We start from the raw sequence: 18,842 nt of genomic DNA, 5'->3' as shown, positions 1-18,842 counted from the left end.
AACACCTGGCACCAAGATGCACTATGGGAAGAAATCGAGCCCCCAGAGGCACGTAGATGCTTTTGGTAATGTTCTGCTGTGAAACCTTGGTGTCCTGTCATTCATATAAATGTTACTTTGACATGTACCACCAACTTAAGCATTGCTGCAGACCATGTTCACCTTTCATGGTAACGGTATTCCCCGATGGCTTTCAGGAGCGTAATGTGGCCTGCCACCAAGCAAAAATGGTTTAGGAATGGTTTGAGGAGTGCAACAACAATGTGTTTGAGGTGTTGACTTGACCTCCAAATCAAGCATGTGTGGGATGTGCAGGACAAACAAGTCCGATCAATGTTGGCCCCACCTTGTAAGTTACAGGACTTAAAGGATCTGCTGCTAATATCTTGGTGCAGATACCACAGCACACCTTCAGGAGTCTAATGGAGTCCATACCTCGACAGTTCAGGGCTGTTGTGGCAGCAAAAGGGAGACCAACACAATATTAGGCATGTGTACATTGCTCACTATAAGGTTTGTAGGAAAGCAGTGCTGCAAGAATAGCAGTTCTCCATAATAAATGTTTTCTTTTGTAATAAAATACTAAAAGTTTTGATGTGCAAATAATACAGATTATGTTCCCCATTCCTCACTGAGGTCCTCATTATTTACATCAATTGCACTTTGACAGTTATTAGTCAAAAATTAGGAAGTTATTGTGGGAAAACTCTTAAAGTTAATGGCATATTAGTTGTAAATGAAGGCAATAATATGTGTTTTGTAATCACTAATTAATATAAAAAGCTCCTGATATGCATAGTAATAAGCAACTAGTTAATGGTGAATAAGAGTAGATTAATATAAAGTGCTACCAAAAATCATTCATTCAGGATAAGAAAAATTGGATCTGATGGGATAAAAACGCCGATCCACATGTCTCAAAATCAGGTATTTCCAGCCCGTGTAAAGCAGCATGAAAAGATGCAACATTTAACACGTGTATGGCAAAATAGGAGATGTTTTTAAAGATTGTGACAAATAACAGTTTGTGGCAGCCTAAATGTGTAGAGAATAAAAGAACTGGAGCCAGAGTTAATAAGAACTGGAACCGATTAACATGATAAAACCTGAACGATAGCCATAGTTACCATGGAGCTTATATAGATGAGAATGCCTGAAGTAAATGCATGCAAAACTGTGATACACTCATCACAATTTTGACTGCATTTGACAGAGTTTTTAAGTGCCTTTAGTTTGCATGCATGTGCGCGCACTTGTGTATTTGTGTGTTTCCCTGTTTTACGTGTGTGCATGCTCCCAGAGGGGAAACGGGCTGTGTGGGGTGTTATCTGCTTCTGCAGAGGGTGACAGCTAATCACCAACCCTGACAAACACTGGGGGAGAGGGGAGGGAAGAGAGAGGGCGAGATGACAAATGAAAGAGAGAGCGAGAGGGAGAGGAGATGGCGCTGGGCAGGGGGATTGGCATTTGAATTCCACTGAGTAACCACAGAGCGATTCGGATCCTGTCATCACATCCTCTGTATGAGTTTGGACCTGAGCTGGACAACCGTGCAGCCTCCCACCTAGCCCGCTGATAACTAATAAACCCCCATCAGTAAAGGTACACACCGAGATAAGAGGCCGCTGAGAAAACATTGCAACAATTCTTGATGAGTTGAATAAATCTGTGTTTGCCAAGAATGTCAGCAGCAGCTTTGATCTCCTACCTGCTGCTTGCAAATTCCCAGCCTCGTGGAGAATCTGCAGAAAAGGTTCACGAGCTGTCTTTATTGCAAAGCAAGGCATCTTTTCAAGTGGTACCTTGTCTGCTGTAAAGACATCGCCACGCACTTACGGTATATGCTAACTCCGCCATTAATCGTATTCATCGTCATATGTTAAATGCACGTGTAGATAGGGGGCATTTTTTGCCTTGCAGATGGGCTGATGCGCACTGAGTTAGTGCGAGCTGCTGGTGTCGCCTGTTGACACAGAGATCAGAGAGCTGTGAGAGATGGAGAGATGCTGTCATGAGATGGCGGCAGGCAGGCTGCACTGGGAGAGGGGAAGAGAGACGAGACGAGACAAGGCTGCTCTGGTTTTTCAAGGAAAAATTTAAAGAGGGATGAGGGGGGGTGTTTTTTCTGTCTGTTATCATTGTAGGTACACATACCCAATTAAATATTTAGTAAATGCTAGAAGGTTACAAATCATAGCAAAATATCACATCACCAAATTTTCCAGTAGGATTTGAATAGTCTTTGAATGCTTTCTTCTGGCGCGCTTATCGACGTTAATGATGGCTCCGTTTAATTATGAAAGAAAAAGCAGGGCTGCCTGGTGGTCCGGTGGCTTCTGGACTCCCTGCCAAAGCCAGCGTGGGCGGCATTATTCGGACCAACTGGCGGCTGTCCGGGTAGCCGTGATGGGTGTCATGCTGGGGGCCTCCATACGGGTAGACCCTCATCTGCTCACAGTGTCACACCTCTCGCTGCTTTGCTCTCTCTATCTGACCCTGTCACCGAGGCACAGAGTGACAGATCCAGGCGGAGAGAAACCACGCAAGAGACAAGGGAGTGGGTGGCACATCCTTTTAGATACAGGCATAGCAGAAATCGTTGCTAAATAAAATCAAAGATAGCTGTCAGATGCTTTTACCGAGCACACTGGTTGAGAGCACGCAAATGGCACTATCAGTGAAGAAGTCAAAGGTCCACAGCTACTCGAGAATTGAGGTTGTCATTCACGTCTTTAAGAATACAGTGTAAGTGCTGTCTGTTTAACAGGCACAGCTCACCACCAGCTCTCATGCAGTACAGATCAGACATATAGCTGCATGTTGAGATTAATATTGTTTTTCCATGTTACCGCTTGTTGAGGTATCTGGGAAGCAGCGTGAGGAGTTGGAGGGTTAATGTATCTTAGCCACAGACCTACGGTGGTCTGGTGGTGGGTGACCGCCACACATCTGGGTTTGAGGGCGTGCACATCTGCATCTGTGTACTTGTGCCGCATCGGCCGCTAATGACAGCTGGCATTTGGCCACTATCAGTGGATCGTTAATTAGTATTGAGAGGTTTGGGGGAGAAACACAGATTCCCCTCTATCTCTAAAACAGATGTGTTCTTGATCCGCTAACCTATCTAGGCTGAGCGCACGCACACAAATACACTCTCACGGACGCTTATCTGTGCACGGTCCGTCCATAGCTTCCCTGACATATGGAGATGGTCTGTAAACAAATGGCTCTCAGAGTAATATTGACAGCAATATCTATCACAACTTGGAATCAACAAACAACAAAACAACTCAGAGTTTAAAAAAATAAAAAGCATAAGTGAAAATAACAACAACAAGGTAAACAGCAGGGGCGTATGACGCACTCGGCTCACAGTTCAGTTTAGGATACAGGGATTAATGTTTGATGCACTCTGAATATTCTTCAGGATTAACTGAAAGCAAACAATGGCTTTTCCACCTCTTTCTCAAACAGAAATACAAACCTGCATTCTCCTAATGATGATTAATAATTTTCATTAGCGAATAATGTGCCAATTACTTTCTTAATTAGCAAATTTATCACTTGCTCTACAAGAATATAAACAACAACACTTAAATTTACAGTTCAGAGCCCCCAAGGTTATGCTGTGACATTTGAAGGGAAAGTAGAGAAATGTTCACACTTATGAAAAAAGTGGTCATTGCCGCTGCTCACTTATCGCGATACTTGATTACCTTGTTGCAGATTTATTTTTATGCCTCAGTTTTAAAGGCTTCTTGTAGATTTTAAGTCAAACAAATACAATAGTACTATGTTCAATAAAGAAAAAGAACCAATGCCTGCACGCGAGGATTCCCCCAACACCTAACATCAAAGAGGAAAGAATAGCAACTCGAGTGTTTCTCCAGCGGACGAAGAGCAGGAATCAAATGATTTTCTGTTTATTTTCTAAAGCCAACCTTTAACAAATCTCTACAAACTCCCAGACACTGGAGTAAAACATTATTATAGCTCCCACTAATGTCAGAGCCTTTGTCTATTCATTTAATTGTAGCATACTTATCCTGATGGAATTGCTCTGTGACCTTTAGTATTTTTATTTCTTCAGCCCTTATATTTGCTAAGTGATGGTATTCTGCCTGATTAGCGCACCCTCGTCCCCCCAGACACACACACACACTCACTTACACACACAGTTTCAAAACACAATGTATTCACTCCCAGAACCCCACTCCCATTGTTCTGCTTTATAACACTGGGAAAGGAGCATCAGTCAAGTATATTAGCTGGATCCTATTACTGTCACCAGATTGCCTCTCTGAGCCATCTTAAAGAGCCCCCAGACAAAACTTCCTGTCATGTTAATCCAAGCTTTAATAAATAGAGGGATGTGTAACCATATTCAAATAGGGGCTCCCGTATTTATGCTGACAAAGAGAGACGGGCTATCATGAAATGACAGATGAAAGTGTTTTGCATGAAAAGGAGGAGGGGAAAAAAAAGTTTTTATCGACGCTCATTCTCTCCCATTCTGGGGAGGAATGTCAAATTATTGAAATGGTCTTATAAAAAAGAAAAAAAAGGAAAAAAAAAAAGCTTAACCCTAATCTAAGTAAAACACTGCAGGTATTAGGGGTGGTGGCCATTGTGAGTGAAATTAATGCTATTCACTTGAGCCTAGCAGTTCATTTTATCCCTCTTGTTCACCTATTAATATCAAAGTACATAATACACACCTTGTCTCCTAAAAGAGATTTATGGCTCGGACTCATGAACAGTCATTGAGCACTTTCACTAATTCATGGACACAAAATAGTCCATTGTTGAGATTTTATTTTCCGGCTGGTTATTAACACAATTAGTAAATGGCTTATTATGTGAGGCACTTCTGGCTGTGTCTTTTAGTTAAGCTGAAGCAGTCACAGGGCTACAGTGGAAGCCTTTTGCTTTCCGGAGTATACTCAAACACAACAAAGTGAACTAAAAGCGACCTCTCCAATTCAAGGCCACCTCTTAGATTCACATGTGAAGAAGAGCAGACACTATCACAGAGAAGGACAAGCACTCATTCAGACTAGGTTAATTTCTATCTAGTCATTTCTCCACTGGAGAAAAGAGCTCAGTTAAGCCGGCATTTCACAACTCCATATCAGTGGTGAAGAGATGCCTTATTTCAATTATATGCCTATCAAAACTGTACGTAAGACCCTATCTTGCAAGTAACTTATTAGTATAATAGTGTGTATTAAAAGAAATAGCAGGCCTCATAACTTGGCCTGATATTCTTGTATAATCAAGCCCCATTTTATCTTAAAGACCTAATAGTACCATATTACCGCAATAGAGCACTTGACTCTCAGACTACTGGCTCACTAATGGTTCCTCTGGTGTTTAAAAGTAGAATGGGAGGCAGATCCTTCAGCTTTTAGGCCCCTTTTCTGTGGAACCAACTCCCAGTTTGGATTCGGGAGACTGAAAACCTCTCTTTTACTTTTAAGATTAGATTAAAACCTTTCTTTTTGACTAAGTATATAGTTAGGGCTGAATCAGGTGATCCGGTACCTTCGCTTAGTTATGCTGCAATCCATAGCTTTCACATGACATCAGAGCTACTGGGACATTCTGACCTTGAGGGCAAAAGCAGCACTGCAGTTCTTTGGCCTATAGCCATCCTTTGAACGTCTTCAAGTTTAACTTAAATGCCAGAGAGTTGCTGTGCTCAGATACACTAATCAGCATCAGAATGTTGAACAAACCTCTCCTGAGTCTGCTTTACACGCCAAATCGCACCAATCCCTGTTTCTCCACAACAACCCAGGCTGTCAGTGGTGGCTCATTTAAGCGATAGGAATGGTTGACCTGACAGGGAAATATATGTGGTCATCTTTACAAATGAATAGTACTGGAGCTTTTCTGGCCCTACACTGTAAAAGTCCAAGTAAACAAAATGTAAGATTTATCTGTGGTAGTTTGTTTAAGCTAGCTGTTTTGTTGTTGTGACTTGACTCTGTATAAATAAAACTGAACTGAAACTAAATTTAATTGACTCTGAGTTAAAGTCTAACTAAGCCTATACTCAATATTAGTAAATGTTGTTAGGTATGCTGCAGTTACATTTAGAATAAAGCTTTAAGAAACAGAGGTTTTGCTGCCTCACTGCAGTTTAGCCCAGTTATGAAATATTGATACCAGTTTTATTCGTATTCCTTCTAGTTTGCACTATGCAGACAATTAGATAAAGATCTTATCAGCAAGCAAGGTGAAAAGTTTCTCAGACAGTTTTTCTGTCAGTCACTGAGGCATGTCACTGGCATATTACCTGCATGCTAATTCTGACTAGTGCTAAAAGTTGGAATGGTTCGAAATACTCTTTTAGCAACACAGTGAGCCTGATTTAAGCAACTGGATCTGCGTAGGTGGCATTTATAATAGAGTTTTAAAACAGGCTCTTTATGTTTGAAAATGAATGGGAATGGGACTTCTAAGAAAGGTGCTGAAAAAAGGTTTAATCATTGGTAGCTGCTTTTATGTTGGCATAAACTGTCTGCACACCTTTACTGCTTCTGCAATGAAAACCGAGAGAGCAACAGCAAAAACTTTAAGAGGGACAGTAAAAGGGACGTTGGCTGAATATTTGAATTCCAAAATATAGTAAATAATGAAATGAAATATCAGCAAAAAGACTGCGAATGGAATATGGGAAAGGTTTTTGAAGTGAATGAACTTATTATGTATTCAAATGCATTTAATAGAAGTTGTATACCCTAATGCCACTTCAATCCTTTTCATCTTCTGCAATCTCCTCATATTAAGTCGAGTTAAACAAACATCTCCACAGCCATGTCTTTAACCTTTTTGCAATGTGTTTTCACTCAGCCTCCCTAAACTATACTGCATCCTCTGACCTTTCCACACCCTCCGGTCAAAGGTGCTCCGAGCTATATATTTACAAGAAGGAGGGGGGAAAGGGGGGGTGCAGAATGTCAAACTTGTTTTGTGTGTTTGTTTGTGCCTTTGTCCATGTGCGTCTGCTAAAAGAGGAATCTGATTGGCTTTCTAGGAGGAAGGACATCATTTTAAATAAGTCCTCAATGTTAAACTGTTTGCCGTAGGGCTTAGGGATTGCTCACCTCTCCAAATACTATTTTAGCTTGAAAGCATAATATTTCCCAGCCTGAGCTTTCACATGGGAAAAAGAGGGAGGGCCCTGGTGCAGCAGTTTCATGGAGGTGGCTTGCAGGCATACTCCATTCTGACAGAATGAGGAGGCACTCTGCAAGAGTGTGGCGGAGAGGAAAGGGGCCCTATTAATAAAATGACTCCATAATGGGTAGTTCCCTGCAGCTTGGCAAAGGAAGACAGGCAGATTGATGGACGAGACCAAGTCCTACTTCCTCAAGCATACTGAGCTCAAGTGTGTGGACATGCCTCTGTGAGGCCAAACAGAGGGCCAGACCCAGCAATATACCGAACTTTAGTTGACACAGGAAGTAAGAACCTGAGGTTTCCTTCTGTGTAATGGGGTCACAGTGGCTGTTTTAAATGAGAAACACACAGCTTTTAAGACCAGTCTGAAAGCTGACTTTTATCCTTCATGAAAGGTTGAGGCTATTTTCCATATAATACAGTCTGCTCAGTACCACAGATGGTTGGTTTGGAGGATGGACGTTGAAAGAATGTTCCTTAATTGTAGGTAAACAAGACTCCCTGGGTGACAGTGTTATGTTTCTGTAGTGCATAATTGGGATTACTTAAGAATAAAACATTGCTTTGTATAGAAATTTGGTTCAATTACAAGAACAGGGTGTCAGAGTATGACTCATTGTTACCTCCATCGTTTTTTTCTGTGGGAGCCTAGATGTGTGGAGTTGTGCTAATAAAATATTTTTGTGGCACAACAGTGCTACAGTCTGCTCTAACAATACAGCAGCCTCCTGAAGGCATCACTCCATCATCCTTTTATTACATTTCTTTGTAACAGTACATTGATTAGAGTGGCCTCAGCATGACTGTCTTTTTAATTGTGTATTTGCTGATCTGAAAGCTGCTCAGAGCTCCGTGGTAGGATCTGTTCTAACCATTTCAACAATGCTCTAAGGCATTCTCGACACACAAAGCAAAGTTCATTGTTCGAATATACATCAGTTTGTATCACCATAGCGACCTCCTTGGATGCTGAGCAGGGGACCTCATAAATATGTAATCCTGACAGATTTGAGGAATTGTCCTCCTCAACTGTTTCTCTCAAGCCATTTTGTTAATGTCAACAAGAGGGAAAGTTAGTGGAATAAGCAGTGACAATCCGCCAGTGGTGTATATCATTAATAATTACGTACACAAGAATTCCTGTGGAATAAATGCTGAAAAACACAAATCCGTCTGTTGCTTCTGTTTTTCAGCAGTGGATATAAAAATAATAGATGAAGCGTGTATACTGCCAGCTAGTTTCCTTTGTGGAGCTCTGTGGTTGCGTCACACTGTGTATTATACAGAATATAGTGTAACAGGTAAGACTTGTATTTGCCAATCAAACGTGATTGATTCTGATTAATATGTTACACTTCTAGGGCAGCCTTGAAGCACCTTGTGTCTTCTGTCCAGTAACAAAGTATTTGTCCCTTTAAATCTGTGCAAATTGGCATTTCTTAATTTTTTTAAATTTATTTTCAAAAGAGTTAAGGAATAAAGTTTTGCTGGGGGAAACTATGAAACAGACATATTTACTTAAAAGAAAAAAGAGAGAGAAATGTGGTAGACAGAGCAGACAGCAGATAAGCTTCTCTTCACCCCGACATCGCTGTGCTTTTTCTATCTGTATGTGTGTGATGTGTGTGTTAAGTTTGCACTCTAGCCGTGCATTTTTATCACTTCTGCGGAGGGTTGCCACTCATCCATTATAATAAGGAATATTTCTTTTGGGAAAGAAAAAGGTTGCGTTCCAGATTAAACATAGCTGGCCTGGCCCCTGGCTCGTTGGACGCTGAAAGAATAGCTCGTCCATCTCGGCTCACGCTTAAGAACGCGGTCCCTTTTGCCACCTTGTGTAATTGCAAGAGCTTATGGGGAGCTAAAATTTTGCCCTCTGCTCCTCGTTAAACTACCACTTGTAAAAGCGCTCAAGCGTGGATGCAACACACTGCAGCTCAACGTTCCCAGACAATGATATAGATTTCCTCTACAAAAGAACAATTGAAAGGGTTGTCACAAATTTGTCCATTGTCACTGGTCGCTATCATTTCTCTGTTAATTGCCATCATTGTAATAGAATATTAGATGCACTACTGCGAGGGGAGTGTTGATGAAGGGGCAGCGCGAGCTGAGTTTTTCTCCTCGACCATGACCTTATCTGTCACAGCGGTAATGATAATAATGATGTGATACATCACTGATCGATGGAGGGATTTCTTTTTTGCCCCCTTTACCCACCCGGCTGCAAGGCTGTGCTGCAGGTTCGGCTACAAGCAGCTGTCCCTAGAAATACGAGGGAGTGGGCCCTTTAGTCAGAAACACTTGAGAAAAATGGATGCTTGCCAGCAAGACAGCTTAAACCAGGGTTCTACTTATGAAAAGCGCTTTTACTGTAGGGTATATTGAGGGCCAAACTTGTTCACATGATCTGTATTTATTGCTTTGAGTTGTGCCAATAGAAAATTGGCACTGTGATATTTTTTTTTGTAATCGAGGCATTTGTAGAAGGATTTTTTTCATGCTGAATTGGCCACAAATGATTTTGAGCATCACCTGGTAAACTGATGCAAATAGCCCAGTTGGTGCTTTGGTGTTGGCAGCGTGAGCACAAATCCCAGTAATCCTTGACACCAAAACTGACACCAAAATTGCCTAATAACTACACACAGCTCAATTCTTTCCACTCAGATAAAAATGAAGTTCACAGCAAGTGTAATAAAAGCAAGAAAAGAAACCACTGTGTATCCCAGTGCAGCCAGCACAAAGCCGCACCAGGTGCCAGTACAAAGACAGAGATGCAACAAAAGGATAGGCACAGCCTACTCTCAGGTCACTATCTGTGGCTCAAGCCTTCGTTCCTTTGGCATCAGATATGATCTATATCAGTGTCACCCCCAAATTGCAGGAAAGCTCCTCTAGCCTTCAGCCATGAGCTGAATGTAAATGTGCATTTGACACCTATCTAAATAGCTGTCATAATTCATTTCCAGAGCTCTTAAATCTCCCCCTGTCACCTGGCACCTCTGCTGTTTTCCTGTCCAAAAACAGAGCACATTAGCCTTTATTGATGTGTTTGTCCTTTGATACATAATTCATCATTCATCCACATTTTTCTTTTTTTTCTAGAATTAGCATGTATTTTTCTGTGCTTGTTCAAACATATGGATTGACACACACAAAGAGGTTGTACTTGGTGTGAGGTTGAACCTTGTGCTATATGTCAGAAAAGGTCTCTTTTTCTCGGCTTATTGAAGCAGAGTGATATAGAGCTTTACCGTCATGTTACTCCAAAGATGACTTACCTTCAGTGGTCACGACAATAGAGAAAAAAAAATAGTTTCACAGACAGAACTTGGAGCAAAAAAGTCTTTTAACTTCAACCAAAAGGCATGCTGTAGATAAAACTTTCAGAGGTGCATTAAATACTGCGTAAACACTACTAATCAATCAAAGCACACAACCTGTAAAGGACACCAAATATTTCCTCTGGTTCTCCAGAACTCAGAGGAGGATGTTAGTCTTCTAGCATTTGCATTGATTAGTTGTTTGACAACACAGTGAATGCGTAAAAGCTCCCAGTGCACCAGTTAATGTGCGATCTGTTGGTTGATGCCTTTAAAGCTCAGGGAGAAGTTCTTTCACAGAAATTATGAGCAATTTGTAATAGCAACAGTGTAAGAGCTTGCACAATGGGATTCAGAAAGAGGAAAGGGCTCTAGTATGAAATCACTACCTTCTTGCTGTGTATTGCTAGTAAGCCAACACTTGACATAAATAATATACTTCTGCTGGCCCTTTGTTAGAGGTTATTTGGTTCAGATGTGTTTGCTGCAGGTTCAGTTAAAGAGCTGCCCGGCCTCTCGCCCGCTGACTGCCTTCCAGCAGCCTCTTCTTAAGCGGTCATGGACTGTTCCAGTGCATATACCACAGTGAAATAGACTTTTGCTCTTTTCTTCATTGTCACAAAAGGCCAGGCACTTCGCTGGAGTTCCCATTCCCTTTTTACATAGTGATAAGACAGCCATTATCCTTTGAACCTTTCTTTTCACTGTGCCAGGAGAAAAGGAAGAGTGAAAGAGAAGGAGGAGGAGGACAGAGAAAGATTTCTTCCCTGAGGTGAGCCTGGCCTCACCTCTGTGTGGCGGGCTTTTTTTTGTGAGCAGTGAAGAGGTCCTTAACCTTCTATCAGATGGAGGCACACAGTTGTGTTCTGCTTGAATAACTACATTGAAAAGCCCTGAAGCACAGGAGATGGTTCTATAGACTCTGCAAGTGGCAGAGAGAGAGAGAGGGGAGGGTGTATAGTATGACCTGCTGGAGTGTGACCCTCACATGATGTGCACATTCTTTGTTAAAGTGCCCATCAGTGCTATATTGTGAATCTGTGTTCTTTGTTGGATGGGTCTCACTGACAGGATGGTCCTTCTCTAATAATGTCACAACAACACAGTTCACACATTTATGTAATACACTTCCTTTAATAGACCTCACTTCATTTTACAAAGTAGCAGTCTTTCTGCTCTCAGGTTGTAAATGGCTTTATGGTGGCAATACTATCAATATTAGAGTGCAGATATCTGAATGTCATGCTGCATAAGGGCTCGTGGTGGCTGATGGCTGATGAAACTGCGGGCCACTTGTTTATACAGCACCACATGACAACACAACCCACCGCAGTGCTCAAGACTTTACATCCACTTATTGACAGCAAGAGGAAAGACGTATGTTATTCACTTTATTGTAGCCGAGATTGTTAGAGTTAACTAAAATGACACAAAAAACCAAAAACTATGTGTGGAAAAAAACAGTTAATGGGGGAAGAAAAAAACTGGACTTAAAAACATGAGAGTTAACTGAAATTGCACTGTCTACCTATAAAAAATAACTCAAATTAAAAAGTGCAAGATGTCTCTTTAAGTTTTAATGTTGGTCTATTTATTGAGATGTCTACATGACTATGCTTAGGCTGTCTTCAAAAAGCACTGTATTTGCATTTTTATTTCTGGATGTTTCACATAAACTCTCCAAATTATACAGTCAGCATAATAAAAGCTAAACTAAAATGAAACATTTTGTAACAATACAAACTAAACGGAAACAACTAAACCTACTTTGGAATTTGAAATGACACTGAAAACAAAAACGTATTAAAATGAAAACTAATTAGATAATGCAAAACTGTAATAACTCATCCAGACTTACAGATGAGGACAGAATTATTAACCCCCTTATGAAAATGTATATTTTAAAATGCTTTCTTTTTTTCCTTGTCTTTTCCTTCCTTCTTCTTCTTCTTCTTCTTTTTTTTTTACTCTTTCCCAAGTTCTTAAACAGAGCAAAGGATTTTTAACACAGCTTCTCCAAACATCCCAGTTTGATTTTGGACACAGAAAATCAATTATTCCATAAGCACCAAAATGACCAACATCAGCATTATTAGCTCTCTGATGCTAACAGTCAGTTGTGTATCCTTTGCTGGATAACAGCCTGTAGGCATTTGTTGTAGTTTACAACAAGTCTCGCACACATCTCCCAGCCCATTCTTCTTCTGATGAATCTCTCAATCTCTTCCAGATTTGATGGTCCTCTGGTATGGATCTTGGTCTTCAGTCAACCCATCGATTTTCAGTGGGATTCAAGTCAGGGCTTTGCACAGGCCAGTCTGTAACATTGACTTTGGTCTTCTGGAAGTATTTCTTCACTAAAAGTGGCATATGTTTTGAGTCATTGTTGCGTTGGAAGACAAAGTGACGACCAAGACCCAGTTTTGCTGCTGACTGCTTGAGATTTTCTTTTGAAATCTTCTTTCTTCGTGGTTCCTTCGTGCTTGACGAGATTCCCAGCTCCAGACGCACTGAAGCATCCACACAACATAATACTCCCACCCCTGTGTTTTACTGGGTCTCTCTGGCCAAACAGCTCTAGTTTAATCTTATCTTACTGGAGGATGTGCTTCCAGTATGTATAATCTTTCTCCAGGTTGTCCTTAGCATACTTCAGTATGGCTTGAAGGCGTCTCTTCTGCAGAAGTTGAGTTTTTCTTAGTCTCTAACCTCACAGCCCATCCCTGTGCAGGGTTCTAGTGATTGTCTTCTTGAGACTACTGTTCCTGACTTGGCTAAGTCATTTACTAGTGTCTTGTTCTGGGGTGTTTAGACACATCTCTCAGTAGTTTTCTTTCCAAACTTTTTGAAATCTTTCACTTGCTAATCTCTGCAAGGCTTGTTCTGTACTGTGTGGCTCTCTTTGAATTTCTTGATGATACTTCTCACTCCAGTTCTTGACAGTTAGAAACGCAGTGATAATTTTGTATGTCCATCTCCTGGTTTGTGACCATCAACAATTAATTTTCTCAAGTTTAAACTAATTTATTTCATTTTGGCATTATGCTTTCTCAAGTGACAGCTCAAATCAAATACAGAACAAAGATTTTTGTTCTGTGTATAAATTGGAAGAGAAGCCTCAGTTTTAACTTGATTTTACAAGCTTTGACCATTACACAGCTAAAGCAAATCATTGTAGACCAGTGGTTTGTTTCTATGGCTCAAAAAAGGTCAGTTTTTCAGGGGGCTAATAATATTGACCCTGGTAATTTTTCTTTTCTGAAATAATTCTGTTGTTGTTTGCAAATAGGAAAAAAATCATGCTCTCTAAAGACAACAATATTTTTAGAAATGCTATGAGGAAAATTTGTTTCTCTGTTAAAAAAGCAGTTGGGAAAACTTTAATTAAAAATTTAAATTTCAAAGGGGCTAATAATTTGTCTTCATCTGTAAACCAAGTTATTTGTTTGCCATGACTGTTGTTTGTGCGCTTTCTGTTCTCCTCTACTCTGTCTTTTCTTACACCACATGGACAAAGTATGGAGTGACTTTGTGTATGTGTTTTTAGTGTTTTCTGTCTCATTGTCTCAGGTATATAATATCATGCACCTAGCCATGTCTTTACAAACATTTGTGAAAGAATGGGTTATTCTAAAAAGCTTGCTGAATTAAAGCGTGATACTACCAAGATTCCATGATCAACCGCGGAATAAAAATTACAGATCTGAGGCACATACTGTATATATTTCGCCCATGCACTGCTGGCTCAATAACTACAGAGTTCCACACCACAGCTGCCATTAACATCAGCACAAATACGTGGTTTCCATCGCTGAGCGGCTTCTATAGGTATAATCTGTAAGTGCCCCAGTAGTTTTTCCTATGTAGTGTAACCCTTTTCACCATCTGGTCAAGCCAGATGGATGAAGCTCCCTTAAATTGAGTCCACCAGAGGTCTTTTCCTATTAAGAGAAAGTTCTTCCTCCTTACTGTCGCCAAGTTTTTGGTCATGTGGATGTAATGTCATTCACACTGTATGCATATGTTTGAACTCTCTGATATTGTAGGGTCTTAATGTTAATTTATGTTGTGTTACTTTGCTTTAAAATACAATGCTCTTCTATTTAATGTTTTGGGAAGTTCTATGTGCCATGTTTCTGTGTGCCTGTATTTCTTTAAGAGTCAAATAAATATGCCATTTTTGTTTGCACTTCTACTGATGCATGGACTAGTGACTCTGTTGGCTCTTCCAGTATCACTGACATTAGATGACAGAAGTCAAATGCTATAAATTTCTGTCTCCCATGTAAATGATCACAGGCTGTCAGCCACGCTTGTCAAATTAAACGTTTACCATAGTTGGTAAACATGCCATTCCATCTTTGCTCTGCAATGCAGCTTTCACGCTGTCAAATGCTTAGGCATTAGAAACTCTTTCTGGTGCTACAAGCTGAATTCCAGCTACAGAAATGGACCAAATCGGAGTTTTCTCACGTCTTGTTTTCAGTGCTGTGTAGACACTAAACAGTCTACTTTCTTTGGGTTCTTTAAACTTAGCCAGTGGACTGCAGCCATTAGCACTTATGGGTTGCAGTTTCCCAGTTTCCTCTCACTTTAATGTGATTTCGATTAGATCGGCTGGAATGAGACAGACGTTAGGTTTGGTGACATTTTAAATGTCTGTTTAGAAAACTGTTGCTGCAGGTGATGTTGCCCGGCAGCTGTTTATTTGTACTCCCCCTGTAATATTTTCCCGCCACACAGTCATCAGATAGCACATTTTTCAGAGACACTGCAAACTTCATTATTATTTTTTTTTACCCCTTTTGTGTTGACAAAGAGAAATAGTCCAGGGAAAATAATAACTTTGTTAGTGATTGTATAAAAGTGCCAGCTCAAGTACCAGCAGCTCTGCTGAATTTATACCCACACTTGAGCATTTCCTGACAGTACTTAAGATAGACTGCCTGTCTAAGTTTTGTCCTCTTTGTAAAGACTTGAGCAAGCGATTATTATTTTAGAAAGTGAGTGTGAAATGCCTGCCTGCCATTTTAAACAATATCACCCCTTGCACAAGTTCCACGTTTTAATTCAGGATTCTTCACTTGCCATGTCTCTCTCTTGCAATGACTCTGGCTTAACTTAACCACACGTAACATCCATTGTTTTGTTCTGTCACAGCTGTTGTTTATCACTAATTTGCAGAACTGATGCAACTCTGTAGGATTTAATAAGCCCTACCTTTCCGCAACATTTACCTGCAGGCTCTGCCTGCCTTCCTTTTCAGGTAGTCTGGCAAACAGCAGTTCAGGTGCTCAGGCGCTGTGTGTGTGTATATGTATATAAGTTACTTGAAGATTCACATCAGCATTGCTTGCTAAATTTGACAACTTGGAAATAATTTAGGGAGGAGCAAATCAAGTGCCTGTGAGCCATACAGTGAGTAACTTGGCCCTACAAGCTGTGCCAACGTCTTGTGTGCCAAATGTGTGGCAAGAGGGTGGCACGAACAGCGTGCCAGCGCTAGTCTGCCTGGCTGCCAGGCACTTCTCTTTATCCAATCAGACAGTTCGGTTTGAGTGAGACCCCCTATTCTTGTCTCTTCCCATCTCCTCCCGAAGCTTTGTAACCCTCCCGTGAAAAGCACAGATGCACACTTGCACACTATTAAGCCTCCTCAGTACAGTTACACTTACCTATAGACCATAACCAGGGAGTGAATGGTGCAGAGTGCTCCCTCTTTTTGTTTCTGTCTGCTGCTGCTGCTGCTCTCTACTCCTCCATCTTTTTTTTCTTTTCTTTTTTTTCTTAGACAACATCACAGGCTAAATGAGCATGCCTCAGTCTGTTTTTTAAGCATTTCATCAGCATTATAGAAAGAAGAGTGTGTCTAGAGATCTGTTTTTCGGGGATGTGTGAAAAAAAAATGCTGCCTGTCTGTGTGTGGCTTTATTGGACATGATGAAGGATGATATTATGGTGGATGCTGCTGCTGCTGCTGGGGCTGCTGGGGCTCTGAGATGAGGAAGGATCACATTTGTCTTACACCCGCTTAGTATAATGTGTCTATCTGTCCCTCTCCCCAAGACTGGACATCAGTGTTCATCAAAATAAACATATTGTCAACACAGTTTTTCTTCTTCTTCTTTCTTTCTTTTTTCTTCTGGTAGTTTTTGTTAATTTTTCTCCCATTGCTGCTCTTCGCATATTTGCCACATCTAATCCAGAAAACACGTAACGCCACTGTGATTGCATGGATTTCTTTATCGCTGAAATTTTAATCTATAGATGGACACGGAAGTGGTAACCCGACAACACAGCGTGAACTCTGATTTATTATGTGTGAGAGGGGTGCTGGGGAAGAAATCAGTGTAAAGGAGCGAAAATAAATATTCTAAGAGCAATTACTGCGAGTAGACGAGCTGCGATTCAATAGAGAGAAGGTGATGTGAGGTACTTGCCGAAAAGATTAAGCTAATGTCGGCACTCCTCTTATGTCTTCCAGGTTGATGATGCCATGCTTATGTTTGATAAGACTACTAACAGACATAGAGGTAAGTGCACAGCTTCTGTTCCCCCTTTCCTGATGTTTTTTTTCCCCCTCTGTCTTTCCGAAAGGTGAGAAAATAGTCATTTTATGTCCTTTCCCCATGAGATAACACAGAACAGTTCCATTTCACATGATATTAGGTGTGCCATCTGTTCAACAATGGGAGCGTGTCAAAGTAATCAATAAGCTGGTACGGTGTTTAGAATGTTTGAGCATTAGATGGCGAGTGTGTGCGTGTGTGTGTGTCTGCGATGATGCTGGTGTGAGTGTTTCAGAGAGGTGCTTAAAGGGTGTAAAGATTGCGAGATGGTGGGTGCTGTGCAGTCAGATAACAGCATCAGATAAGACCCAAGAGAAGCACTGACTTTATCGCTTTATCTCATCAGCTCCTTATCTGAGATGAGGGGGGACATTTCTCTCTCAAGCAGAAGGACTTTCCAAAGACAGGTTTCCTCCCTGCACCACAATGCGGCGTCGGCGTATTTAAGCCAAGCGACACTCTTTTAGGCCCCGACTTAACCACCGGCAGACACGTATATAGGCCTGTCACTTATCCTCAAAACTGTGCGATGGTTGGTATTGCTGCCTCACACAGGTACGCTAAAGGAACTTTTTAGGAGACAGACTGTCCCTGGCTGTTTATGCCTGTATGTATCATTGTGTGCGTGAGCAGTCGACAGGCGCTGACAGGTATTTCCACAAGAAAAAGGAGCAGACACTGCTGTGTTTGTCACGCCAGTCAGCTCACTTGTAGGCAGAGCTGGCATCACAACCCTCTCACTCAGCTGGGCTGAGCATATAGATGTAAATATTTGTTTGCAGCGAAGAAGTCGTCCCCTCAAAGCGTATAAATGTTTAAGTGCAGTGTTCTGGGATCGAAAGCAGTTATTGTTTTGCGAGTGAACTCTGTCTTTGGTTTTTAAGCTATATCCGTGTGTGAGTGCTGTGCAGGCAAACTCTTTTGAGTCTGGTAAACAGTTTCTAAGTGTGAAACATGTGAACTATAGTGGAAGTGATCTATGGCTTTGAGGGGATTTTGATCTGTAGTGACAGAACCCAGTGTGAGGTCTGCTTTGAGACGAAGGCTTTTCTCTCACTCTCTCTTATTTCTCGCTCTTCTCTCTCCTGGCTGCTGCACCGCCAGCCCTCTGTGAAAGGGGCTGGGCGCCATGCTTGGAGAGTGTGTTAGGCGTTTGCCTTTGGGCAGCAAAATGCCCTTCAAATGAAGACAGTGATGGAGAAACAGCCTCCTTGGCAATTTTTCTGATGACAGCGGGCATATTTATATTGAGTGTGACACGGAGACAGGCGTCAGGTGCAGTTCTTCCTGCGGTTGCTGTTTTGTCTAAGTAGCGTTTTGATTATTTGTTCCAGTGGGAATTTGACACGGTAGATATTTGCTTTTTTTCATCTTGGGGAAAAAAAAACATAAAAAGCACAACAGGTCTTTCAGATGAATGGTGCAGAATATTACAAACCTCTAAGAAGTTATTCACCAGAGCCATTAATGTGACTGGTCATATTTTTATTTGCTATATTTACTTGAACATCGGGAGGTTATACTGTAAAAAGAAAAATGCTATTTTTACTACTAAAAACCTTTTAAAGGTGCTCTTTTACTGCAAAGGTTCAGATGGCCTCATTTGAATGTCATTTCTGTAGCTTTTTTGTTTTTCTCCCAAAACATTTCTTACCTAAGGTCAGTGCTGTATATTGCTGTATAATGCGATGTTCTGTTTTTTTGGGGTTTTTTTTGGAAGAGCTTATTGTGTTTGAGATGCATGATCGACACTTGATTG

At 41.1% G+C, this 18,842-nt stretch overlaps 1 protein-coding gene across 7 annotated transcripts in view; it reads left to right on the top strand.

Annotated features, from left to right (window-relative positions):
• The window catches only part of msi2b (musashi RNA-binding protein 2b), a 257,841-nt gene that overhangs the window by 126,325 nt on the left and 112,674 nt on the right, over positions 1–18,842 (top strand). For all 7 annotated transcript variants that reach the window (XM_006799518.3, XM_035911472.2, XM_006799517.3 and 4 more), the window contains exon 7: positions 16,999–17,047. In XM_006799518.3, coding sequence (XP_006799581.1) covers positions 16,999–17,047 — 49 coding nt within the window. The remainder of the gene's footprint in view (positions 1–16,998; positions 17,048–18,842) is intronic.

The sequence above is a fragment of the Neolamprologus brichardi genome, chromosome 10 (genome assembly GCF_056152115.1).
Source record: "Neolamprologus brichardi isolate AB-2024 chromosome 10, ASM5615211v1, whole genome shotgun sequence".
Classification (NCBI taxonomy): Eukaryota; Metazoa; Chordata; class Actinopteri; order Cichliformes; family Cichlidae; genus Neolamprologus; species Neolamprologus brichardi.
Note: the sequence above shows the minus strand (reverse complement) of the source record. Positions and strands in the feature narration are given on the sequence as shown.